Source organism: Anopheles coluzzii, chromosome 3 (genome assembly GCF_943734685.1).
Source record: "Anopheles coluzzii chromosome 3, AcolN3, whole genome shotgun sequence".
Lineage (NCBI taxonomy): Eukaryota > Metazoa > Arthropoda > Insecta > Diptera > Culicidae > Anopheles > Anopheles coluzzii.
In genome coordinates this window covers 79,989,847-80,004,775 of record NC_064671.1, presented here as the reverse complement: position 1 = coordinate 80,004,775, position 14,929 = coordinate 79,989,847, and the positions used below count along the sequence as shown (strand labels likewise).

Genomic DNA, 14,929 nt, shown 5'->3' with positions numbered 1-14,929 from the left:
TTGGAGTTTAGTATTTAAACAATCGTATCGCCGTTCTAGTTCTAGCGATGCATAACTTCAATGCGAAACCATACAACAGTACAGAGGAAATGAGAAAGCTCTCCTCCAAGCGATGAAGCTCAACTGGTTGGGGTATCCCACCAACAGAGAGCGCCACCAGCTTTTTCGCTATTTTTAGAATGCATGAGTCGTTTGCCGTCTGCTAAACGAAGTCTTTCTATATTCCGTTTAGGTAGAGAACTTGAGTCGTTTAGAATCCGTTTAGTGGTCGTTTAGTGGATTTGTGGCACTTGGGCAGTCTCTAGCTTGAATGAAGATATTATCTAATACTAATTCTTTCTAATTCTTGGTAATATGTAATCATTCCTTATTCTACCACAAAAATGCATTCAAAAGAGTTTGTCTTAAATTTTAGTGTTATAGTGATGCTTTTTAAACAAAACTAAAATGCATTACAGTGGAATTGCAAAATTAAAAACATTACAGTGGAAAAAACTAAGATAAATCAACTTTGTCCCAATACCGGAAACCTTCCGCAGAGACACAAAGATCCGTAAAACGTGTGCACATCACACGTGTGGTATCGTGTTTTAGTACTCCTTTTCAATACCTTTGTGATGTGGTGCTGTAACCTAAACTGCCCCACTTATTGCTGTCCCATAAATCAGTAATTCTCAAAGCCATGAATACCTGAACCCCGTCAATAGTCAAACCCATCAATACGAGGGAAGTGGAAGATGCGCCGTAGTCGATGCCATTGCTTCACTGTCACCTGTACCACCACCAGCAGCAGCAGCAACAGCAGCTGTTGTGGCTTCAGCGCTGCTGATTTCGCTACCGGCCTGTCTGATGTCGGTTGCTTTATCGTGCGCACCTTATCATGTGGCGCAAACTTTATCAATTTATCCATCTGAAATTTCGTGCACCATCCTACCGTGTTGGACTACATTTTTTGGCAGGTTATAAGCAAAAAGTAAGGTTTTATCATATCGGCTAAAGAGAGGAAGGGCGCGAGCTACAGAGTTAGCTTATCTCCGTTGTGCCTTAGGGCTGGATATGAGTGAGCTAGGCGTTTTTGCCCGGAAATTGATCTAGGTGTGACGGGTTAGTTTGTGGTTGACCATCGAGGCAAGCAGTACGGCCATCTGAAGGGCTGGGGTTTCGGTGCTAGCACCGCATGCGCCGTAGCGCGTAGTACGGTGCGCATGGTAAAGTGAGTGTTTTGTGATTTGAAAGTGACACATAAGAATACTTAAGTGCCGTTAACGTGGTATTATTAAGAGTGTTTTTTGCAGCATAACACCAAAAAAAGAAACCCCAAAGCGATCGTTTGCGATTGAAACAGTGTCCTTGTCAGTATCAGTGTCGTACTACAGTTTGCTCTTTAATCTCATCCACAAAAAAAAAACGAATAACAACAGTAGTGCAAAATAAAGTGTGCCTTAAGTATAACCACAAACAACAAGTGCCCCAATAATCTACTTATTGCACGGAAAGTGTATTAATTCGAAAAGCAAAAAAACATGGCCATCCTAACGGCTCAATCGACCAGTACGGCGGCCGCGACAACGCTCACCCAACCGGCCGGTACGTCCGGCTGGGGCAAGTTCGTGCTGCTTCTCTGGAAGAACTTTCTACTACACTGGAGAAGCAAGGTGTCCAGCCTGGTAGAGATCTTCATTCCACCCCTGTTCATGCTGCTGATGGTGGGGCTGCGCAGTTTAACCGAAATCGAACACGTCCCGCACGTTTCCGTCTACCAGCCGCTGGATATCACCAACTTTACCGCTATCAGGTGAGGATTAGTGTGGTGAAACAGATATCGAATCGACTGTCCATTTTTACCACAATGTTTTTTTTTTGTCATTGTGTCGCGTGGGGCAGGGGTCGTTTTATCGAGTTTGCAAAACAAAAGAGGGGAAAAGCACCACGAAGGGATAGGTAAAATAATTAATGTTTGAAAAAACCCGTCGGTATGCTAAGCCACAGTGAGGAAACGAGATAAGATTCAGATGGGGATCAATAGCTTTCCATTGTGTCGCTGTTTAGTACACACGGGGATATTTTCGGTCGATTGAATCATGCCTAACGTCGCATTTTGTAACATTAGGCAATCAAATGACTTGAATGATAGTTATCTGGTGAGAGTGGATGAGTAGAAATCATGCTAAAAACCAAAGGTATATGTAAGAATTTCTATCATAATCCTGTACAAAAGATTTAAAAATTAAACAAAAAAACTGCAGATTTTGATGAAAAAATCATAGGTTTGGTTAAGGTTTCTTATTAATTATTGTATGTTATTGCAGAATAAATTCAATGTTTGAATTCTAACAGAGCACAACGAACGATTGAAACAAGAACAAATATTTTAGAACAACTTTTAACCTTTTTAGAACAATTATCGTATTGGTCCTGTTGTTTTGGATATCATGGACACCTTATTGAGGCAAATAAGGCCAATTGGCTCAAAAACTCTATAAAAATAAAGAAAAAAAATATGGACACCTTATTAACTATTAGTTTGGACTTTTGGGGCAAGATAAATGATTTTTATACATGTTTCAATTTGTTTCATGAAGGTGAGAGTTATCTAATGCAATGTTATATGATAATTGTTGTGTCCCCAAGAGCCACAAATCCACTAAACGACCACTAAACGGCTTCTAAACGACTCAAGTTCTCTACCTAAACGGAATATAGAAAGACTTCGTTTAGCAGACGGCGATACGATTGTTTAAATACTAAACTCCAATGGAAATCACCAGCACTGAAGCAAGTGAGATTTTAGTAATGGCCGTTGGTGTTGATACCCTCGTATCTGACCACACAACCATTGATATAGATTTTTGCTCGGAAAGTTAGAAGGCTATATAGGTCATAAAGATGAAACTTGTCGAAACACATTGCAAGAAAAGGATAGCAATATAATGATGAGTTTTAATACGCCATCTATTGATCAAACCAATGAAGCTGTGGAGCTTTCATTTTTTTCTATGAATATACAATTTTCCAGTCGTTTAAACTTAATCTGTGGCGCTTGGGTCCAATTAGTGATTTTGATGAGTTTTTCAGCTAAGAGCCAATGACATCGTTAAAACCTCAATTATTGCATTTAATGATAGCCAATTATACAAAACATTCGCAACAAAGGAGTTTTTTTACAATATTTAGTAGATCCTTCAGTTGATTTTTATAACTTTGTAATACAAGATAGATTATTCCAAACTCCCTAGTGCTTTTTGAGACGATGACTTGGATGTTGTATTAAGTTGTATACAGATTGGTAACAATTTTTAAACAATTTTATTTGAAAATATCAATTTCATGTCAAAAACCTTATAAACATATTGACAACAAGGCATCCTTACAATGAGCTAATGAAGGTCGTTAAGCCAAGTAGAAGAAGATGTGGAGGCGGTTTAAAAGTCCAACGAACTTTATCTTTATCCTCATCATATCAACTTCTCCATAATCAAACCTTAAAGAAAGATTAATCAACTAAAACTAATACAATCCTCTGTCATATACCCTCATTATCCCCCAGGAGGAACCTGGTCATACCGTTCCAAGACACTCTCGCCTACTCCCCAAACGGGCCAGCCCTCCGCACCCTCATGGAGCCGGTTGGTGAGTGGATGAATCTGGAGCTCCAGCCCCTCCCGAATGGGTCTGCCCTGCAAGACTTCCTGCTCGGTACGAACTCGTTCGCTGGTGTAGAGTTCGACATACGGCTGAATGGATCGAGCACGCTACCGCAGCGCTTAAACTACCGCTTACGCTTTCCGGGTGAACAGCGGTCCCAGTTCACCGTCGGCCATAGCTGGCAGACGGATCGACGCTGGGGCTCGCGCCCCGATGGCGGTGCCCGGTTTGCCGAGGAAAGCGATGGTGGACCATCGCCCGGTTACTTCCGCGAAGGGTTCCTAACGCTGCAGCACTTTATCTTCAAATCGTTCGCGCAACAGTTCAAAACGATCCCCGATCCGATACCGGACGTGTATCTGCAACGGTTTCCCTATCCCCCGTTTCGGGAGGATAGTTTCCCCTCGAGCTTAACCACCTTTCTGCCGATCTCGGTAATGCTGGCGTTTATCTACCCGTGCATCAGCATCGTGAAGAACATTCTGTTCGAGAAGGAGAAACAGATCAAGGAAGCGATGAAGATCATGGGCCTCCAGAACTGGGTGCTGTGGACTTCCTGGTTCGTCAAGTGCTTCGTGTTTACGCAGATCTCGATCGGGCTGGTAGTGCTGTTCCTGAAAGTGCCCTGGTACTCGACGCCGAACGTTTCTGTGCTGACGTACTCCGATGCCGGTGTGATCTGGTTGATCTTCTTCGTGTACGGCATATCGATCATTACCTTCTCCTTCATGCTGAGTACGTTGTTTTCTAAGGCTAATTCGGGTGGTGCGGTTGCGGCCATCATCTGGTTCCTGGCGTTTGCACCGTACATCATTATGGTGCAGGATTACCGCAACCTAACAGTCTCGCAGAAGCTTGGATCGGCGCTGCTGCTCAACTCTGCGATCGGGTTCGCGATGCGGTTGGTCGGTGTGTACGAAGGCACTACGCAGGGCGTTCAGTGGTCGACACTGTTTCACGATAGCGATGTGGATGATATCAACATAGGACAGATGCTGCTAATGTTGCTTGGTAATGCGGCGATCTACATGCTGATTACGCTCTACATTGAGCAGGTGTTCCCAGGAGACTTTGGGCTAGCGCAACCGTGGTACTTCTTTGTGACGAAGCGCTTCTGGTGCGGTGAACGACCATCCTCCGATGGTAAGTAGCAATGCATGTAGATGTAGAAGCAAACAGTTTCTTTAACGATCATAATTTGATCATTCCACAGAGCCCATAAGTCAAAGTGTTTCCAGTAAAATGAACGACAACATCGAGGCAGAGCCGAAAGGACGCATCCCCCGCATACAGATCCGCGAACTTCGGAAAGTGTACTCCAACAAGAAGATTGCCGTCGAGGGATTAACGTTCAACATGTTCGAGGGACAAATAACGGCCCTGTTGGGACACAATGGTGCCGGCAAGACTACCACCATGTCGATGCTGACGGGTATGAAGCGTCCCAGCTCCGGCACGGCCATCATCTGGGGACACGACATACGAACGGAGATGAAATCGGTTCGGCTATCGCTGGGCTACTGTCCACAGCACAACATCCTCTTCGATGGGCTGACGGTGCGTGAACATCTGTACTTCTACGGACGTCTGAAAGGGCTCTCGAAGTTGCAAGCCCAGTACGAAATTGACAAGTACATTAAAGCGCTGGAGCTGGTGGACAAGGCGGATGTCCGTTCGTCCAGCCTGTCCGGTGGTATGAAGCGAAAGCTCTGTGTCGGTATCGCCCTATGTGCCGGCTCGCGGGTAGTGCTGTGCGACGAACCAACGTCCGGCATGGATCCGGCAGCAAGACGTGCGCTGTGGGATCTACTGATCGCAGAGAAGACGCGCCGCACCATGATCCTTTCGACACACTTCATGGACGAAGCGGATATGCTCGGTGATCGTATCGCAATCATGGCGGACGGTAAGCTGAAGGCAGTTGGATCATCGTTTTTCCTGAAGAAAAAGTACGGCGTTGGCTATCGATTGATATGCGTGAAGCAGCCGGACTGTGATGTGGACCGGGTGACGGAGGTACTGCGCAAGCACATCCCGCTCATACAGGTGGAGTCGAACGTCGGCTCGGAGCTGTCGTACCTGCTGCAGGAGGAACATTCGCGCGGCTTTCAGACGATGCTGGAAGAGTTGGAAAAGCGTGGTGAGGAGCTGTGCATCTGTGACTTTGGCATATCACTTACCACGCTCGAGGAGGTGTTTATGAAGGTTGGTTCCGACTCGACCGGTGTGTCGCAGGTGGGCGAGGAGGCAAGTCTGCACAGCCTGCACTCGTACAGCACCGGGACGGACCTTGAGTCACGCACTACGGTTGATGACTATGAGCTGTTGGAAGGATGGCGGCTATTCGTCTATCAGATTTGGGCACTATTCCTGAAGAAGATCTACCAGACGTACAGGAATTGGTTCTTGCTGGTAGTGCAGGTACTGATTCCGGTGCTTTTTGTGGCGGTAACGATTGCGGTGGTGCGCAACTGGGGCGGTTCGGGGGATATGCCACCGCGTGCCCTTGGGCTGCGATTTTACAATCCCTCCTTGACGTTGATACAGCGCGAACCAGATGATCAAGCTGATCCACTCCAACAACAGTAAGAACTGACAACTACTTATGCTAAAATGATTGAAATAATGTTTAAATAATTGTATTCACGTTTTTTTATTAGGATTCTGGACAACTACATGAAGCTGTTTCGCAGTATGCCAAGCATACCGTTACGAATCGTGGATTGGATGGAGGACGTGTTTCTACACTTTGCCGACCTGAACTTGATGATGGTCAATCGGCAGTTTATCGTGGGCGCTGGCATCTTGAACCACAATCTGACGGCTTGGTTTAACAATGAGGCACTCCATTCACCACCGGTCGCGTTGCAGATGATGCACAACGCTTTGCTAACGACGTTTACGGGAGAGCGAGGGTATAACATTTCCATCACGAACTTCCCACTGCCGTACACGGATGAAACGAGGGTGAGTCTTGTTGGATTTAGGAGATTTGGTTTTAGAAGTCAAAAAGAACATATAATGAAGAATCATTTGAATTACCAGTCGCGGGTTGTATGTTGGATTATGGAACTAGTGAATCATGAATATTTGAAGAATTATGAGATTTGAAATTTTAAATGTTTTAAGTCTGAGAAGTTTTATAAATTTCTAGCAAATTAATGCGGTATTAGAGTTTCAAGTATCTAAACCTTCAAGCAAATCTCACAATCATAGATTGAATTTAATTATTGACATATTGATTATTTAGGCTTCCTGCTGTGAATCAGACTTTCCCAACACAAGTTTTGTGATTCATCAATAATCACGTCTTCTTCCCTTCCAATTCCAGCTTCAACTGATGCGTACGTTTAACAATCTAGGCTTCCAGCTGGCTTACTACACCGGCTTCGCAATGTCGTTCGTGGTGGGTTTCTACGTCATCTTCTACATTCGCGAACGCGTCACCAAAGCGAAACTGCTCCAGCTCGTCAGTGGTGTCAACCGGCTGACCTACTGGTTCACGGGATTCATCTGGGACTACCTAACGTACGCGTTCGTGTGCATCTTTATCATCGTAACCGTAGCAATCTTCCAAGAGCCGGGCTTCAGCACTGGCGGCGAAGTGTTCCGGCTCTACTCGGTGTTCCTGTTCGTTGGAGTGCCTGCGCTACCCCTGACGTACATCGTAACGCTGTACTACAATGTAGCACCGGCCGCATTTATCCGCATAAGCGTAGCGTACATCGTCACCGGAACGGCACTGTTCATCTTTGTGTATCTGCTCGGCACGGACATGTTCGAGCTGGAGGAACTCTCGGACGTCCTGTCGAACGTGTTCCTGATCTTTCCACACTTTGCACTGTGCGATGCGATCGTCAATCTAAGCCATATGTCCGTTACGATCGATGCGTGTGATGCGGTACGCCCGCCGGGTGTAACCCCGCTGCCCATCTGCGAGGACGGGCTGTACTACTACCAGTGGGAACGGCCCGGTATTGGGCGGCATCTGTTTTACTGTCTCGTGATGACGGTCGCCTACTTTGCGATACTGTTGCTGCTCGACTTTAAGGTGCTAAAGTTGCTGGTACAGAAGGGACGCGAGTGGTACCATCGCAAACACTTCAAAGCGGACACGGGTAACGGTTCGCGGGAGATGGATTCGGATGTGGCAAGGGAGAAGGAGCGGATCGCTGTCATGACGGTGGAGGAACGAGCGCGCACCAATCTGGTGGCGCATGAGATGACCAAGTACTACAATCGGTTTTTGGCCGTCAATCAGCTGAGCGTTGGTATCAACAGGTAAGGGGCGTGAAGATGATCGCATTAAGGTTCCTTTTTGTAACGTATAAACCTCCATCCACAGCTCGGAATGCTTTGGATTACTTGGTGCTAATGGAGCGGGTAAGACGACCACCTTCAAGATGCTGTCTGGCGATGAGACGATCTCGTTTGGCGATGCCTGGATCAAGGGTCACAGCCTGAAGAGTGAGCTGAAAAAGGTCCACCAGCATATCGGTTACTGTCCACAGTTTGATGCACTGATCGAAGATCTTACCGGGCGGGAAACGTTAAAGTTGTTCTCGCTGCTGCGTGGTGTGCCGAGGTTCAATATCCCCACCGTCAGTATGTACCTGGCGCGGGAGTTTGGCTTTGAGAAGCATCTGGATAAACAGGTCAAAGCGTACAGTGGTGGCAATAAGCGCAAGCTAAGCACTGCCCTCGCGATGCTCGGCAATCCGTCGGTCGTGTACCTGGACGAACCGACGTCCGGTATGGATCCGGGGGCGAAGCGCAACCTCTGGAACGGTGTCTGCCGGGTGAGGGACAGTGGCAAAACGATCGTACTGACGTCACACAGCATGGAGGAGTGCGAGGCACTGTGTACGCGGCTGGCCATCATGGTGAACGGGGAGTTCAAGTGCATTGGTTCGACGCAGCACTTGAAGAACAAGTTCTCGCAGGGTTTCGTGCTGACGATCAAGGCGAAGCGTGTCGATGGTGGTGGCAAGGGGAAGGAAAGCGATACGCTTGATCTGCAGAACATTAAGGATCACATTGTGGCGAAGTTTCCGGATTCGCACCTGAAGTAAGTGGAAGCGGAGAAGAGACTCCAATTTGGCACTGAAGGAATTCACTAACGATCATTTCTTTCCAGAGAGGAATACCAGGACCTACTGACGTACTACATCCGCTCTAACAGCATGAAATGGTCGCAGATCTTCGGCGTGATGGAGCAGGCGAAGCAGCAGCTCAACATTGAGGATTACTCGATCGGACAAACGAGCCTGGAGCAGGTGTTCTTAGCGTTTACCAAGTACCAAAGAGAATGATCGCAATCGCTACGCTCAACTCGAAGAACTTAATGCCGTACCGTACTAATGTAAGAATGGAGAGATACTTTTAAGGGAAAACTATTGTAAGCAACGACCCTGATGGTGACCAGTGTGTTTTGTCATCATTTTCATCCAAAATCAAATACACGACAACGATCAATTTTACGATAGTTTTCTTCTTTTGTTGATTTCTGTACGTGAGTGTGTGTTTTGTGATTTAATACTACGGTTCTGTTCTGTAAGTATAGACCGGTAGTCATGTGTCTACTATGCGTTCCTTCTAGGAGATACTAGACTGGTAGAGTACTGTTATCCGAAACATTCGCCACTTACTCACTCGGCAATGTGAGTGCGTGTGCTGCGTGTGTGGGTTGGTATTCTTCTAAAATAGTCCTGCTATATACGTTTGTTTTTAGCGTTTATTAAAAGGGGGGGTTAGATAATGTGCCATTATCGTTGTCGTCTAGACACCCATACCGCACACTCTCATACAGAGCCACCATATATCCCGTTTTCTTCATTTGTGCGTTTAACGGCTATTGGAGGAGGCGTATGTATCGCTGCGGGATTAATGTAAGGAGTTTCCGCTGCTGCGTGCGTTCGAATACTACCAGCGGTCGTGTGTATTACGCGTAACCCTAACCATTCATCAATATGGTCCCTACAATAGGACGCTTGTCACGACATCGAGAGATACAGCAGCTAGGCTATAGAGAGGTTATTACACAAGGTAAAACACGAACCATATGACGTCATATTCAATGATAACGCAGTACACACACATACGTAATAACCTTCCTGCTTCGTGTACGAAAGCCTGACGTGTTTTGTTGCCGCTCGTACTTGCTCCATAGCGACAACAGTATATACAGAGACAGTTCTACCTGCTAGTCTACCCTACGCTACAAGGTTAAACATCAATACTCATTTTGCAAACGGTGATAGATAGTGCGGGTAGGGACACACACACACTTGCTAATAAGACGCATCGCGTCTCACGTTTGGCGTAACACATCTTAAACACTTACAACAGAGAAAGTACGTAGTTGGGGAGTGGGATAGAATTGTACAATTAGAACAGAGTGGAAAACACATATAGGGGAGCACTTTGGCTCGGTTGTGATGCTTGACAGACGCTGTTACTAGAACTCGTTGTTCGATGATCATCATTACGTACTACAAAAAATCGATCAATCCTAGCTTCCTCCCTACTGAGAAAGTGTGTACATAGTTTAAATACGATGAACATTAAAGATCGCAAAAACTCTACTTCTGCTCTATCTCCTATACACAAAAACACCCATCCATGTACACAGTTACATATATTTGGCACATACATCCGATACAATTTTGCGTTGCAGCAGCTACTACTAATAATTTGCACAGGGGGGTGATACAGACTCCCTAAAGAACGGGGAAACGGACAGGGTGCAGGGCACAATGCACAATTTAGTCGGAAGTGTTTTTGTTTAAGTTTCTAATGCACACATGGCTATTCGGCGCAACACGGCCGGCCCCCTCCCAACGTAACACGACGGTTGTGCTGAAGTAGTGGTTTATAGAGTATAACACATATAAGTAACAGTGAGGGGTTTGGGACAAACATCTCGCACCTCGGTGGTGTAGTATAAGTATGTGCGTCCATAATAAGTAGATAGGGGTAAGGGTTGCTCTCTAGTTTGGCCGCGTCATAAAACTCATGTGTGTTGCTAAGATGTGTGTGTGTGTGTGCGTGTGTGATGGTGAGTACACTAAAAAATCTATAAATATAGAATAATACAGATCTTAACCACTAGAACCGTTTGTTACTACAATAAAACGTCTTAATACAATGGTATATCGTTCGCTACTGGTGTAATATGTACAATTAGTCAGGGTAGTAGTCTGGTCGGCGTTGAACGAAAGGTACTGGTGGTTGCTACAGCTCTACAGCTGGAAACTTCCTCTATACTGTTACCATGTTGTGAGTACTTCCTACTATTGGACTTCCTGAAGATGAGCGTAGGGTGTTACGGAACACGATTCTTACCATTCAGGTATTCTCCAAAACATTTCTTATGATCCCTGATACACGTCTGATCTTTCACTCCCATTTCCAATTCCCAATCGTTGGAAGATCCGGAACGGAAAGGTTAGCACTTTCATGAGCTGAAAATGCTTCTTTCCCTTCGTTTTAGCATGTAAAAAAGCAAAGCAAATACACAACAAAATACCTCGTAAGTGTTGCGAAAATAAGACTTAAAAGTAAAAACGCATAAAATTGGGACGCATAATTGGGAGAGCGGACAGCGGTAGAGAGATTGTAAAATAGTTTGCCATTTTTTTTCTTACACCATTCGATAAGAAAGCAAAACTTTGAAACACAATATCACAGATTGTCTGATTCGTACAGGTAGGGAGGGAGGCGCAACACCCAGAAGTAGTAGTGGTTGAAGGTTTTTTGGGAGTAGTACATCTGTGGAGGACGGTTGTTCGGGGGCTACGGTTGGTGTAATGGGAAGCTGGAAAGATCAGACGCGCGACGGGTGAAAGAAGTAGTTGATAGCATGTACACACCACTGACTGGAAGAAGGGAAGGGGGATGACTACCTTAAACCCTAACAAAAGCTTGTCGTCCTATCGGCCCCACAATTCTTCGGAGCAATTCTGTGTGAAGCGCGTATCCTCTACGCGTCTCTATTCTGTACAAACACACGCACACACACGCACGCACGCACGCACACACACTCAAAATCTCCTAGTTTCCACCGCTCTTATCAGTGGGGGGTAATGCGTGTGCGCCGCCAAAAAAAGGGGGTTAGACATTGGATATTATTACGTAATACTTAAAGCTGGACTTGCGAAGCCTGCTGGTGTGGACTTTGGTAAAGGTTGCGCGCCGCCTCTTCATCTTTCCCTGGGCGAGGTGAAACCTCTCTCAGCGGAAAATAGGGGAGAGGGCGGTGAGCATGAGGGGGGAAGAGGGAGCTTGGAGTTTTACAGGACACGCAGGCTTAGCTCTGATGGTTCAGCTGTCGGGCGTTCATCACCTTGTACACCTCCTGGGCGGACACCTCCTTGTAGAAGCTTTCGCTTGGACTCTTGGAGTTGCCCCGTGCCGTCGCGACCGGATGTGATGTTCCTGGTGTTTGTTGCTGCTGCTGCTGCTGCTGCTGGAAGCCTGTTGCCGATCGCCAACGATTGCTGTTGTTCTCCGCAGCAGGATCACTGGCACTTCCCGTCGTCAATGGTTGCTGCTGCTGGGAGCTGTCACGTACCAGTGGCATTCGGGACCAGAAGCGTAGCAACATCGGCTTGTTGCCAGTCTGGTCCACCTCCCAGCCGGACGGGAGCCACCAGAAGGCGGGCCGCTGGGTCGTAGTGTCCGGTGACTTCTTCGGGAAGATGTCCGGCAGACGATTGCTTGCCGAGCCGGGGAACCGAACACCGCCGCTTCCTATCTGCTGCTGTTGTTGCTGCTGATAGTTGTTGCTTGCCGCACCGGATAGTGTCTCTTCATCGCGCGATGGGAAGCGAATGCGCGTGCTGGACGAACCGACACCGAGCTGCTGCTCCTGTTGCTGCTGGTGGCGCCGCTTTTCCGCAACAATTTCGTTGATTTTACGCAACTGTTCGAGATAGTTGTTGTTGTTGCCGGCGGGCGGTGTCGAAGCGAGCGGTCTCACCTGCAGCAAGCTGCTGCTTTGGGTCGTGCTGCTTGGAAGTTCGGTTGAGGCAGGCTCACTTTTTGCGGTGGAAGAAGGGAGCGATGGCATCGATGGGAGATGGTGATACACGAACCGATTGCTTGCCTCGTTTGCCTCGCGCAGTGCATGCAGCGCTTCGTGCCGATCCACTTCTTCGCTGTTTTTCCTGTCCTCTTTCGAGTCTTGACGTACCGACAGCACAGTCGGTTGCTCGGTCGAACGTTCGGCGGTGATCGCTTGCGTCGTTGTTTCCGGTGTGGCACGCGTCGTGCGATCCTGCTGGATGAGATGGTGATGACTAGCGGCGAACAGGTGAGCCGATCCACCCTTCATACCCAGATCCCAGCTCCCTTTGATGGGAGTTATGATCTGCACGGAGGGTTTCGTAGGTATGGGCAGAAGTGGACGCACGGGCGGTGGGACCGTTGTGCTCACGGTGATTGGTTCTTGATGAGTGCTGGTCGGTTCGTCGCTTGGTAGCGTTTCGGACGTTGGAACCGTATCCAGATCCATCTCCGCAAAGTCCGTAGTGGATGAATCGAGCGGTGCCAGCGAGCTACGATTGTTATCCATCAGGAGTAGCTCCTCTGCCAGCTCTAGCTTCATGTTTTCCATCTCCGACTCGTCCTGTTCGGTGGTACTCGTAACATCGGTCGTAAGCGTTGATTCATCCTCGTCCTGCTCCGTCGTACTGGTACTGCTGGCCTCACCTTGCTGCACTGTAGTCGTTGGCGCATCCTGCGTGGTGAGTACGGTGCTCACTGCAGCATCACCATCCGTAGCAGCTGCATCAGTAGTACGATCAGTTGTTGTACCGGCGCCACCAGCGTGCTGAGCGACCGTAGACTCCGTTGCGCTGTCTGCGTCGGCCAGCGGTACATCAGCCGTAGTGGAGGATACAAATATGCTTTGCACCACCGTACTATTGCTTCCCTCCAGCTCGACCTGACCGACCAGCGTACCGTTGGGGAGGGTTTCGAACGCAACAAAGGAGATGTCACTGTGGTCGGTACTTTCGGCGCCGCTTTGGTCCACCACCGGCTGCTGTTCGGCTGCGCTGGCAGTGGACGTGGCAGGAAAGGGCTTCTCGGAGGATGGTTTGACCGGCTCGGCTAGCGATACGGTCGTTATCTTCGCCTTGTCCTGCTCGACCGTCGCCACATCGACCATCGCACTGTCGTAGAAGCTTGGCCCGGGCACATCCTTGTACGTGAGCTGGGGAGTTGCCGGCATAACGGCGGGCGCTTGCTGCTGCGGTGGTTCCGGCGGCAGATCGATACTGAGCGGTAGGTTCACATGGAACGGCCCGGTCGAGTCGTAATCGTAATCGTAATCATCCTCACCGGTCCCGCCGCCATTGCTGCCCCCGCCGTCCCCGTGCTGGGAGAAGAGGCTCTGCAGCTTCGTCACCAGTATGTCGGCCGTGTTGATGCTCACCACCTGGATGCACTTGCCGTTGTAGTCGACCTTGTAGTCCGGCGGGCAGGCGGACGTATTGTAGCTGTTCAGGAACGGGGTGATAAAGATGGATTTGGGAGTGATTTTTTTCGACTTGCCGCTGAGCGGCATCGGTGCTCGGCTGTCCTCCGACAGCCAGGCCGCCTCCCACGTCAGATGGTCCGGATTGTTGTCCAGCGGTTTGGAGGTGATGGGCAGCGCCTCCACCAGCAGCGCTGTGTGGAGCAGTAGGAGAAGAAAGCAGCAGCAGCAGAGTGCCGTCATCTTTCCGGTGGTAGCTGGTGCAGCCATCGTTGTGCTGCGTTTCATCGATACCGGGTGGTGGCTGTTGGCTGTTGTCGCTTTCGGTCGCTTCCGTAGGGTTACTACTGTTGTTAGTATGGCTGATTCACGTTTCCCACCGGAATCGCTAGTGCCACTAGTGCATGGTTTGGTTGGGCAATCTGTAACAGGAGAGAAAGAAAGGGAACCATGAAAATTCAGTACTTTGCAGTAAATCTAGCATGAATGGAGCAGCGCCTCCGGATGTATGTAAAAGAGGGGAGAATATATTTGGGGTGCAGTTTTGGAGCTGCTCTGAGGTTTTGTTTTTGTTTTTTTCTCGCTTGGCACCAAGTTGCAAATCGTGATTTCGCTGTGAAAATGCAACATATGTAGTGTGGTATTTTTTTTTTGTGTGTGCAGTAAACTATGTGTGGAAAGCCGTTTTCATATTCTGTTCTGGAGTAGATTTCATTGAAGGGAGTTATCTACTTTCTGTCAAGGATTTTTTGTCTTGAAATGGTTTTGAAGTTAATATAACATAATTGTAAAACAAAAATTCTG

General features: G+C 47.8%; 2 protein-coding genes across 7 annotated transcripts in view; one reads left to right on the top strand and one right to left on the bottom strand.

Moving 5' to 3' along the window:
• The first annotated feature begins 973 nt into the window (after positions 1-973).
• On the top strand, positions 974-9,125 carry LOC120955179 (phospholipid-transporting ATPase ABCA3-like). 3 transcript variants are annotated; one of them, XM_040375768.2, is made up of 8 exons: positions 974-1,213; positions 1,296-1,795; positions 3,548-4,788; positions 4,859-6,230; positions 6,306-6,612; positions 6,977-7,926; positions 7,991-8,713; positions 8,783-9,125. In XM_040375768.2, the coding sequence occupies exons 2-8, from the start codon at positions 1,524-1,526 to the stop codon at positions 8,955-8,957; spliced, it is 5,040 nt and encodes a 1,679-aa protein (XP_040231702.2). In that variant the 5' UTR covers positions 974-1,213; positions 1,296-1,523; the 3' UTR covers positions 8,958-9,125. The 3 variants fall into 3 exon arrangements, with proteins under 3 accessions (XP_040231702.2, XP_040231701.2, XP_040231705.2); XM_040375767.2 differs by having other exon boundaries at positions 1,282-1,795; XM_040375771.2 differs by having other exon boundaries at positions 974-1,795.
• LOC120955180 (uncharacterized) overlaps positions 9,117-14,929 on the bottom strand; it is an 80,978-nt gene continuing 75,165 nt past the window's right edge. For all 4 annotated transcript variants that reach the window (XM_040375772.2, XM_040375774.2, XM_040375773.2 and 1 more), the window contains one exon: positions 9,117-14,547. In XM_040375772.2, coding sequence (XP_040231706.2) covers positions 11,954-14,547 — 2,594 coding nt within the window. In that variant the 3' untranslated portion in view covers positions 9,117-11,953. The remainder of the gene's footprint in view (positions 14,548-14,929) is intronic.

Excerpts from the sequence above, each read along its gene's own strand:
- LOC120955179 (XM_040375768.2), top strand. The coding sequence starts at position 1,524 with ATGGCCATCCTAACGGCTCAATCGACCAGTACGGCGGCCGCGACAACG. Across the intron at positions 6,613-6,976 it reads CGTACACGGATGAAACGAGG|CTTCAACTGATGCGTACGTT; the intron begins GTGAGTCTTGTT and ends TTCCAATTCCAG. Across the intron at positions 7,927-7,990 it reads CTGAGCGTTGGTATCAACAG|CTCGGAATGCTTTGGATTAC; the intron begins GTAAGGGGCGTG and ends CTCCATCCACAG.